The 12,184-nt window shown below is 34.5% G+C and overlaps 1 protein-coding gene across 1 annotated transcript in view; it reads left to right on the top strand.

Moving 5' to 3' along the window:
• MARCHF11 (membrane associated ring-CH-type finger 11) overlaps positions 1-11,853 on the top strand; it is a gene marked incomplete at both ends in the record, with an annotated part of 31,552 nt that extends 19,699 nt beyond the window's left edge. Inside the window, 2 exons of the mRNA XM_084206257.1 lie at positions 4,288-4,480; positions 11,531-11,853. Coding sequence (XP_084062383.1) covers positions 4,288-4,480; positions 11,531-11,853 — 516 coding nt within the window. The remainder of the gene's footprint in view (positions 1-4,287; positions 4,481-11,530) is intronic.
• Between the last annotated feature and the right edge of the window lie 331 nt (positions 11,854-12,184).

Genomic DNA, 12,184 nt, shown 5'->3' with positions numbered 1-12,184 from the left:
TAATTTATTATATAAAACTTATAAGTATTTTTAAAGCCTCATAAATGAGATTTTAAAAATTATTATATCTGAAACCTACAGTCTTATTATAGCTATCAAGATACAAAATATGTCACAATTTCTTTATAGTTGTTGAGCAAAAGTCACAATCTTTCTCATAATTTATTTTTTAGGGTCATCTACTTTACAGAAGCTGACACTAAAATCCTTTCTAGATCTTTCCTAACTTGGCAAAATGTTTAGCTAAAATAACTGCTCCTGATTGTGGAATGTATAGTCAGCAAATAGCAAAAGAAAATTAGAAAGTCATAATATTATTTATAATCATGAATGATTAAAATTTTAGAAGCAAGTTATATGAAGAAAATGAGAAAAACACTAGTGCAAATAATGGATTTAAGTCATTACACTAATAATGTGATCATTCATTTTACAATGTTAAATAATTCTGTCTGTTACATTCTGAATGCAATTTCTCGCATACTATCACTGAATAATTTTTATTTTGTGACCTCATAAGCCATTAATTTGACATTAAAAGGTGAAGTGATTTTAACATAACAGTGAATACAATGAAGAAAATGACTGTGAGAAATTAGAGAAAGTTTAACTGACTTTGATGCTATAATAAGAATCTTACTCTTAGAAGGCGCTTTATTTTCCTGGGTTTCTTTCAGTTGTATTCTCACACGTGTTAGTCATGCTGTGAGTGAGACTTCAGGCACAAACAAATGGTGTGACCACAACTTCAGTTCCTCTTCACAAGCCTTGTGATGAAATGCAAAGCAACCAAACAATACAGTCCTGTGCAGTTCATCTCATTGTCTAATGTTTAATGGTGGCCATGTTTAAGAAAGGACTGATGATTCCAAGCCTATCAACCTGTGAATAACAGCATAACTACAGAATACCACCTTCATTATGTGAAAAATACACCTGTCCCAGTAACATCTGCTCACCTTTTTATAATTTCTACCGAAACAAATTTATGGGGAAAAAAATCAAGACACTCATTTCCCAAGAGACAATCTCAGACTGTTACAAATGCAAACATATTGGAGAAGGGCAAGGAGGAGGAAATTTCAGTTGGGGTAAGTTAACCATCAGGAATATCCACACTCTTCTTGCCATTAGCACTAAAGACTAACATAGACAGAAGATGAGGCCCCCAAGCTCATCACATGTTAGACCTGAACAGCAATCCATCCCACTCCATCACTCCTGGGGTGCTGGATTCCTACGGCAGACTGCCATCCACAAGGAGGCAAGTTAGTGGTTTCACAAAAATTTTTTAGGCCTCTACAATGTCTTCTGTCTTATACACACAGTTCTTCCTCACCCATCTACTATGGAATATCATCTATTAGCTTAATTTATAGATTACAGCAATAGGGAGGAAAATTTTGTAAAATTTTTGAATTTCTTGATTATTGCTGACCTTCATACTGAAAAAGGTGGAGAACTAAAATTTCTTTCATAGAACAAAGACAGTGAATACCACAAAGGTTCAAGTAGTTGGGTAATAGAAGAAAATATCCAATCCTAATTTGGGGTTGTTGCTTTTTAATATTTTGATGGAGTTTTTGGTTTGTTGGTTTGGGGGGGTTTTCTTGGAACTGTTCTTTGATTTTTAAAGGCAGAAGAGTTAGGAACAACAACCTCTGGAATGTTTGTAGTTTTTTCTCATTAATTGTAGTAATTTGATAGCGTGCTAATATGCTGAATTTTTGGAATTATTGACTTTATTGAGGCTGAGAGATTCAATTGCTTGCATTCTTGATAGATCAAGAGAAGAGTAAAATAATGAAAATACATTCTTTAGAAGAGGCTAGGAAGCGGTGAGGATCATATTTACGTTTCTTAGAACTTTTCAAGGTCAAGTTTTTCTAGAAATAAAGAATTGGGAAAACCCAACAACAAGCCAACAAAAAGACCTCATGAAATGGGTAGTAGGAGTGGTTGGCACTGAGGAAGACACACTGGTTTTCAGGCAACACCAGAATAGGGGATAAGCTATCTAGACTGCATGCTACATTATTTATCCCAAATGTTTGAATTGCTTTTTCTTTTGTTCATTAGTCTCTTTGCAGACTAACTATAAGCAATTTAAGTTAAAAAAGTAAAAAACAAAGAAAATCAAAATAAACTGAAGTGAGTTTACAAACTTCTGAAATTGCACTGTGACAGATCTGCTGTTTATTTTATTTATATAAGTCTTTTCAGTTTATTGCCAGCTTCTTCTTGAATTTGACAGTGTAATAGTTTGTGACAGTTAAAGCTTTACTTCATGTAAATGGACTTTGATTTAAGACATTCCAAAGAAATTTAATACAGTTCTGTCTCCCACTGATAAAGAAAGATGATAGACATACATAACCAACAGCATTTTTGACAGTTTTCTGCCAAGTCACGCTATGTAGCTTCAGCTGAGAAATGAAAAATAATTTTGTTTAACATTACCCTATGGAGTCTAATGAATGTTCAATGAATTTCAGTCCTGAACTTCCAATCCTGCATACTGAGTCATGGAAAGCTCACACCATTCTGTCATGCATCTCTTGTTAATGACCTTCTCTGACCTTCATAAAGAGACTTAACAAAGGAAATGAGTATCCATTGTTGTTTGACATAAAAAGTTAGTATTTAGCATGAATAGCCCCATTTCAAACCTTCATGTTCCATGAAAAAGCTAGTATGCATTTCATGAGTTCATTATAAAAGGATATTATTTCAAGATAGATGATTTACAAATTGTTATATATCTATCTTTTTGTACTGTTATATTCAGAAGGTTGGAAGAAGAGAAGGAATGTAGCACTAATTGTTCATATTAGGCTATGGTAGAAAAGTTAATGGGAAAAGCTGAAAGAGAAGAAAGGGACATTGCTCACCCAGGCTCTTCACAGTGGTACTTGATGGGAGGAAAAGTGTAAGTGGGACAAAAGAGCATCAGAATGAATATAAAAAAAAATGTTTTTGAAGAAAAACTTTTTTCAACCTGAGTACAGTCAAGAAATGGAGCAAGTTGCACAGACAGGCTTAACAGCCAACATATTTGGAAGTTGTCAAGGTGTTACAGAATAAATTCCTGAGCAAGCTGATCTGATCTCATCCCCTTATCATGTTTTGAGCAGGAAGTTGGCTCTCACAGCCCCTTGCAACCTGAATTATTATTTTATCCTATGATTATATGGTACTGGGTACCCAACAGCAGTAAAAAAAGAGAAGGCTTTAGTGAAGTAGTAGGAAAAAGGAAAAATTATTGCCAGATTGAAATAGAGGCAAGAAAACCCTTATTGCAATAGCTTTCTCCACTTGTTCCCTACTGCAGCTATAGAAGGGAGCTGGTACATCCAAAATTAGGAACAGGAAAGATGGCTGTCTACAAAATCTTCACACCAGCCCTGGAAGGAGTGATGGGGCCGGAGTGGGGAGTCTACCAAAGTAATTTACATAATTACGTCCAAGAAAAGCCATATACGTTAAGGGTAATCTAGAACAACTAGTTCCTTATGCTGTGCTTTGTTTTTGTGACTCTTATAACAGAATTGTATTTCTCTTATCTTGACAGAAGTCAGTACGCACACTCTTTTATATTTAAATCTTGTACCACCATAAACCAGAGTCATGTCACATATGAAAGATACAGACAGCCTGCCCTGGAAAGATGGACATAATTGGGGTGCACTGAAAAGAAATGTTTGTGCTATCTATATTCAGGGCTTCTCCTGAGTTTTCATGTCACTTCCACAGTAGGTTGCAGGGATTTTTTTGTGCTGTTTACACTGGTTTATGCAGAGAAAGACAACTCCCTTGGTATGTCTGGAACTTCTTTGATGAGAAGCCTGAAAGTGGAAAATGGCTTCACACTTCAGGAGGGAGGGATGGAAAGGAAACCTGTCACACTAACATAACACATGTTTGAAAAAGTCTTCTTCCTTTTTTATTCTGTTCATTGCCCTCCAAAGATGAAAGAGTTCCATTCCTAAGACTTAATATATTTTTTGCCTACATATTCAAAACAGAAACAAAACTATTAACTCTTCAGAAATTCACAGCTAGATTGTATTGATAAGGACACCGGAGGAAATGGGGAAGAAACTATTAGCTTCACTTTGAAATAGGAAAAAAGATATATAAAATGTCAGTATCAAGGATATTAGTAAATATCTATGAAGATATGTGTAAATATTAAAATAATTTCTGATTTCAGGAAAAAAGATGGAGTTGAATGTGCAACCATGGACAATAACATTTTTATCTTATACAACTTTGTTTCTCTTTTAGTGGCAAAGCATTACTATAACACTGGTTGAGAAAGTGCAGATGGTTGCTGTAATCCTAGGATCTCTGTTCTTAGTAGCAAGTGTGACTTGGCTTCTATGGTCAGCCTTCAGCCCTTATGCAGTATGGCAAAGAAAGGACATCCTTTTTCAAATCTGCTATGGAATGTATGGTTTTATGGATCTAGTATGCATAGGTAAGCTCAAAATCTTTAAACAGCACAGACTGTGGTTTAAGACTGTGACTATTTCTATTCTTCTAATTGGTCACTCTAATTGATCAGTTCTTTGCAGATTTATTCTCAGCTGATACCTTTGGCAAGTGCTGCTTTTTACAGTGTTGCAAATATTGCAGAGAGAAAAGAATCTAAGAAGCTTTACTCTCGATTCATCAGTGGATTCACAAAATCTTAGTGGTGAGAACAGGATCAGTTTAAATTTCTTGATAAAATGACTAGCGAAGTTCAGTGAGTTAGATGAAAATATGAAATATATTATTAAAATAATTAGTAAAATTACACACTGTCATCTTCTGATGCCAGTTTGAATTGGATTGTACCATCATGAAGCACAGAAGAAGCCCTTGAAGTTGTCATCAAACTGCACACCCAAAATTAGGTTGCACAGGTTTATATAGGTCACTGTGCTAGAAATGGAGGAGAACAGAGAAGGCAGGCATGAGTTCTTTGCACATCATAAACAATTATGAGACACACAGTGCTAACTATAGTAACTTGCTTTACTATTAAAAAGCCCCAAGTCATTTAGCTGAAATCTTGTAGAAGATAATACATTTTACTGCAACTCTGTATTGACCGCTTTTAAAATTTCTGAAAATACACTGGACCCGGGAATATTTAAATAGAAATCCCTTTTAGTATTTGGTAAAACAACCTGATATGATTGTTAGAATATTTATTATTATTATTTGGAGACAACATTTACATTAAATATTACATAATTATGTAATTTAGAGAAATAAATTGACATAATTAGTAATAATTATTTACATCAAACCACATTCACAGAATTTTAATTGCAAGAAAATCCAGAAGTTAAAAGCCATCTGATGTTTGCATTGACATTTCTGAGAGATAAATGTTATCTGAATCTTATATATGGGAATTAGAACAGTGCTGAATTCTGCTTTGTAAGGGACAAAGAAACAGAGTGATTCCTAATATCAAGGGTTTTGCTTCAACTGTAAAGCCACATCATCTTTTATTGAAACCATCCCATTGCTGTTAAAGTATTTATATTTCAGCTATATCAGCAGTTCTGTTCATTTTGTGTTTTTTGTTAGAGAAGCCTGCTCTGGAATATTTTGTAACACAGGCTTTCTTCTGTGAACCCAAATCTCAGACAGAAAAGTGAACAGAATCTCATACTTTGGACAAGTGCTCATCTTTTAAATGAATAAAAGGACTCAGCTACATGTCCTCTTAGATGCTGATTTCTGAACATCACCTCTTACAGTTTAACACTCAATACTGAGGGCTTTGCTTTTGTTTAAAAATACACTAAAAGAAGATAAAATGGGCTTCAGGCATTCCAAGCATTTAATTTATATGGAGTTCTGGTTTGTTAGGGTTTTTTTCCCCAATTAAAAAATACTTTGGAATGCATCAGCTAGTTGAAATAACCAGTTACTTCAAATTATTTTCATTTTCCCCATTTGTTTTACTGTTAAAACACCTAAACCAGATTAAACTCAAAATTAGCCAAGAATGTCTGTGGGTAATCAGAAATATTACTGTATTTATCCATAGAAGTAAAAATTTGGCAGGTGACCTTCCACAGATTGGTGCATCCTTTAGCTGCCTTTCAAGCCAGCTAGGCCCAAGCCACTGCTGAAGTGGAAGCTGCTGACAAAAACATGTACCTCACATGGAGCTTCTGCAGGAGCAAAGCAAACACACAGATAAACTGACTTGCCTTTCATTTAATAAATGCATATTTTATAGAACTATCACAAATAATAAATGAAAATTTAAATGTAAAAGTGACTACAATTAAATGCATATGGACACTGTATTGTAGATACAAAATTCACTGCACATATGACTTAGGAATTTACTAGACTGTATCTGGAAATTCAGAAAGCTGTATAAAGGAGGTTTTGTAATTGAGGAATTTTGATAACCCAGATTCATTCAGACCCACTTATTCTGCATATAATTTCAAATAATTTACATTCTGTTAGCTTGTAAGATCAGGACTTCTTGTAATTCTTAAAAGTATTCATTAATATAGTCAACTTTATTCAATTTCATCTTATTCTTTCATGATGAAGTGAGGGATTTAGGTTGATAATTTTAATTTACAATTTTCAAATAAAATTCTCCAATAGATATATGTAAGCATTACTTATAAATTATTTTAAAAACCCAAAATACTTTCCATTATGCTGATGATTTCCCTAGGCATTAACTTATTTTACCATTATTATGATATATATATTATTATGATATATCATTATTATGATATATAATCTCTTATACCATGAAGCTTGTGATGCTTCCAACCAGCTACAGGTCTCACTTAGGATCTCCTCTCCTTTCATTTGTGTTTAGTTATCCATGGTATTGTCTTAGTTTTGAATAGGATTTACAATGAGCAAATACTTCTACTCCCACTGTAATCTCTCTTTATTTCAATGAAAAATTTATGCAGACATACAGGTTTTCCTGTGCACCATATATTTTAAGATAATGCTTGAGGTGCTGGTGGCATGACCAAGATTTATTCCACCTGCTTTCAGTTATGCCTCCCTACACCTTTGCGGAAACAATACAAATACTTTTTGGTTGTTTGCGAAGTGTAGATATCTTCACACAAAAAGTGTGAAGCATTTTTGAAATGTTTTGCTATAATTTTTAAAAGCAGTTTGCCAAAAGGTACTGACATATTTTTATGACATATTTGAAAATGTGCACATAACAATTCATTTACTCAACGATTGACTTTTATATCACATGTAGCACACCAGTCACTTTCTTATTAAGTAAATTACACCTAACCTGTATTTTAATTCTTTGTTTTTACATTTCAACAAAAGAAACACACCTATATCACAAGAATAATATATTCTGTTCCTTCTAGTGTACATGCTTTATTGGTATCCACTGTTCTCTTTCTTCTAGTCTGAATTTTCCCAGACTTATTCCTGACAAAGAGGATTGTTTTTATTTATCAGTGTTGGTTTTAACCCTACAAGTCATTATCTTGTACCTTTCTGCATCAAAGCTGAGTGTAAAGCTGTTCTCTTTGAAATTTGCTATTCGTTGAAGTTTTCCTAAAGCAAACCTTGAAAACCCTGATCAAGCAAAACTACAGCCTGTGAAACCCGGAGCTATTCCAGTGATAGTGCTAGGATCAGACCATCCATGTAGGGATTACCAAAGGGAGTGAGTTCATAAAAGGAATGAATAATATAAATCCCTTATCTAGCCAGTGAAGGACAGTATATCTAGCCTTTGCCATTCGACATTTTATACCTAGCAATTATTTTGCATAACAGAAAAGTAGTAGAATTTTATATTTTTTTCACTGGAAAATGGTTATAACTCCTGGATTCTAACATGAACAAAACCTCTCACAAATAATAACAGCTGACTTGCAATCCCAGAACAACAGTGCTGCTCCTTTTCCATCAGTGAAAAGTAGTTGTTGCATTGCACTAGACACATGACAGGTGCCAGTAGTACTGTGGCAAGGGAGGAAGAGATGGGAGCCAGTGCGAGGTGCGAATTGCCCTCTGAAAGCCTCTTTCTTGTCTGCTAAGGAACTTGATGCCTTGCAACATTCCTGTAACTCCTAGGTTGTAAAAAGGAACAGGCTGAAGTTACTTACAATGAACACAACTTAGCTGCACTTTATATGTCTTTACTCAGAAAGTCTTTTTTTCTCCCACACTGGATTTAATGCTAAATAGTTTATAAATATTTTTTTTTACTATTACTATTTTTAGCATGGATATGTTTCACAATAATGCTGTGAGCAATTGATTGCTTTTTTTTATATCTGTGGGCCCTAGAATAGTTTTAAGACATGACATTTTGTCCAGAGGTAAAGTCTGTTTCTGAAAATGATCTTTTATCCCTGGATAAAATCTTGTGATATTACTGGGAGGACCATTCCTAAATGTTTATATATATGATTAGTATGATAAATAAGATAAAGTTGTAACCTAATACCACCAAATATGAGTAACACAAGTTGACTGCTTGTAAAGACATTCAGTAGTAAAAAGTTTCAAGTATCTTGTGAGTCAGGATAAGAAAACCTTTGAAGACAGTGAAAGAATAGAATAGTACTTGGCGAAAAGATAAAAAAAGAAAATAAAATTAGGAATCTACACAATCCCATTAGCTGGATCCCACTGCAATCCCTCCATCTTAGAGATAAAACCAAAAGGTAAAGCCTTCTTAGGACCATAGGGCATTTAGATGGGTCCATCATCTGAAACCCCTGTTCCATGTAGATATTAATTGGACAAAACATCTGAACAGCTAACAGTAGTTGAATTGTAATACTTCTTGGGATCATTTGAGTCAAACAAATTTTTTTCCCCTACAAGTTTTCAGCTGTGTCCTCTGTGCTGTTGAAATCATAGTGTTTGAAAAAAATGAGTATTCTTCAGGGATTTGTTCTTGTTTTCTCTCTCATAGCTACCTTCATTGCTCTGAAATCCTTAAGAGAAAGGCAATTATTTGCCATTTTCTTACAACTCCATTTCAGTGACTACTTATATTTTGAGCATCAGAACTCCTCTGGACCTGGAAAATCTCTAGCCTTTAAAACTCACCTGGAGTTCTTCTTGTTTGTGGTCTTGGAACTGTTGGTGCCAAGAACTTCACACTCCCACCCACCCCAGTTCTTTTGCCTCATCTACATAGGTATTTTCAATCTATAGCTCTATCAAGAAGGGAGCTAAAACTTTTTATGAGTGGAATTATGAAAGTGCTGCTTTTCACCTTCAGCACTGCCAAACCTGACAACTTTATGCCAAGGCTTGCAATATTTGATCCTTTGTTTTGAAGCTTTTTTAAAGTATATGAGGCTCACAGCTTCCCCTAGAAAGGAAGCCTCGCCAATGTTTAAAAACTTTGAAAACAAAATTTCAATAAATTCTGAAAGCCCCAAGACAGCAAAAAAGAGCTCCCTGAAAGAAGTCATCCTACAACTTTTTCTGTTGTAATTTTGAAAAGATATTTTGACTGTTTAAATGTACTTCATGTATCTCAATGATCCTTTTTCAAATGCTTCCTTTTCTGTTCTGAAATATGTTGTTCAGGTTCTAGTGGAGTGCAGACATGTATCTTTACTTTGGAGTAGATAGGTTCTTTAAACTTTGCTTCATCACAGACTTGAGAGAAGTTGGACCAAATAATGCTGTGTTCCAAGAACAGGTTGAGGAAGATTATTCTCATCTCCTTTATCAACTTTATAGGAAATCCAAAAGAACACAAAAGGATTAATCTTTGCCACAGCAGTAAAACCATGGCTAATTTGGTTTGTAGATTCTGTATGGGATCAAATACATTTATTCTTTTTTGTACAATCAAGCCAGTCTTGAAGGTACATTTATGTATCGACTAAATTATTATGATAAATTTTAAAGACAGGTTACTTTATCTATGTCTGAGAAGATAAAGATAGAAATCTTGCAATCCAGGAAAAATTCCACTAAAATGCTTTGCTGTTACAAAATACATTTAGAATATTTGCTATTTAATTAATTTTGTTTTGTGCTGCTTTTGCTGTATTGGATGCTTCAATGAATTCTAGGCAACTTGAAAGACTTACAGAGATGCTACATTCACTCTCATGCCCTTCTGAAAGAAATCTTTGTGTTTCTCCATCTTTCAGTGTAATGATCTTTAAAAATATGTTAGAGTAGGCGTTGCTATCTGCAAATCGTTGCACTTTAATGTGAGGTTTGCTGTTCATGTAAATATTTTTACCACCCTTTCAGCTTGTGTCATCTTTCTGTGAGCATCTCCTTTCTGGTATCAGATAATTGTGCTAAAGGACCTCAGACACTTAAATCACAATTTTCTTGTGTAGAAAAAGGTGATATACAATCTCTTGGACTAAAGCACACCACAGATCATATTATAGATGTGGCGATGTATAGGAAAATTTTAGGCAAGGAGCACACTGTACAAAAGATTTATAAATGTTTTTGGCTAGGCACATTGCTCTCTTCCCAAAGCAGGGAGCCAGAGAAAACAGGTGGTGTTGCTCAGAACCGTGTAAGTGTCCTCAAGCAGGCTGGCTGAGGAAAAAAACTAGTAGGAAGGCAGAAGCCCCATGTGTCTCCCCAGTAGATCCATATTTGAAATACTCACCTATAAAGAGTGTGAGTATAAACATATACATGCGTACAAAAAGTTAGAAGCTTAATTTCTTTAAATAAGTTGCTTGAACACATACAATAGGCATAAATATTAGCTACATGGAAATTTATAAGCAGATTGGTCTCTTGAGGACTCCAGAAATTCTGTATTTTCCTTGAAGGACCTTTTAAAAGATTTCTGGGTCTCAAGAAAAAAATAATTTACAACTTTTTCCTATTGAATACTGAAGAGAAAGAAGAAAGTCTGTCATCCTTACCATGCTCATTGTGGTTAATAATAACATTTAATTTTGTCTTGTTCTAAAGAAAAAGACAGGAAAAGTCATTAGATTTATGGCTGTTTCATAAATCTTATGTGCTCCTAAGTTGAACTGGGAATATGAAAGCAGTTAAATTTTTCAGTATCTGTACTGAATTCTACGAAACACTCTTAAACAAATTTAGGACTGTCCTGTTCATTGCAGAAGGTCTAACCTACTTAAAGGTCTACTTAAAGCAGTACCAATCTCAGTAAATAAATAGTACTTACCATGAACAAGGGCAGCACTAGCATAAATAGTCAATATCCAAATCTGTCAGTTTTGCATTGGTTTACTTAAATCTGAATAATTTATTTAGTTAGGCATGCTCAGATTATTCCAGTATTGGTTATGTTGAACTTTCATTCAGAACAACTTATTTCCTCTGCATGGTCCTGCCTCCCAAACAAATGAATAACCAGTTAAATTGCATATGTACAGTTTGTTTGAATTATTAATGTTATGACTAATTTAATTGCATCTGGAAATTGCCAGAGTCATTAAAATGTGGTAAATCTCTATTTGCTCCCAAAATGGTATCCACTGACATTTTGTATAAGCGCTCTTTTCTCCCCTCTTACTTTCAGGACTGATAGTCCATGAAGGTGCATCTGTTTATCGAGTGTTTAAGCGCTGGAGAGCTGTGAATCTACACTGGGATGTGTTAAATTATGATAAAGCCACGGACATAGAAGAGAGCAATCGAGGAGAATCCTCAGCAGGGAGGACATTGTGGCTGCCACTGACTGCATTTAGAAACAGAAGTTTAGTTCATCCAACACAGTTAACCTCACCGAGATTTCAGTGTGGCTATGTGTTGTTACACCTGTTTAACCGCATGAGACCTCAGGAGGATTCATCAGAGGATAACTGCTCTGGGGAAGTAGTGATGAGAGTGACCTCAGTGTAAAGATTGTGCTCACTGTGCTACACAGATAAGGATAATGTGCCCTGGTGTTACAGGACTGCAGAATGTAGTTATGATGAATGGTGAAACCATTAACACTTGAAAAAAATATATACACTTCTTTTTTTTAAATTTAATGTTTTTTATATGATCAGATAAAACACAAATACATTTTTCTGGGGAAAAAAGTCTCTTGCTTTTTATATAGTCTGATTTATTGAATCTTTTCTCAATTTGTACCTGAGGTGTATGTAACATAGCTTAACTCTTAGGTCTTTGAATGATGAGGAAACTCATTTTTAAGTAAAAAGATATATTTAAATGTATTTTCTTA

The sequence above is a fragment of the Fringilla coelebs genome (assembly GCF_963513975.1).
Source record: "Fringilla coelebs genome assembly, chromosome: 1".
Classification (NCBI taxonomy): domain Eukaryota; kingdom Metazoa; phylum Chordata; class Aves; order Passeriformes; family Fringillidae; genus Fringilla; species Fringilla coelebs.
This window is presented reverse-complemented; position numbering and strand designations above follow the sequence as displayed.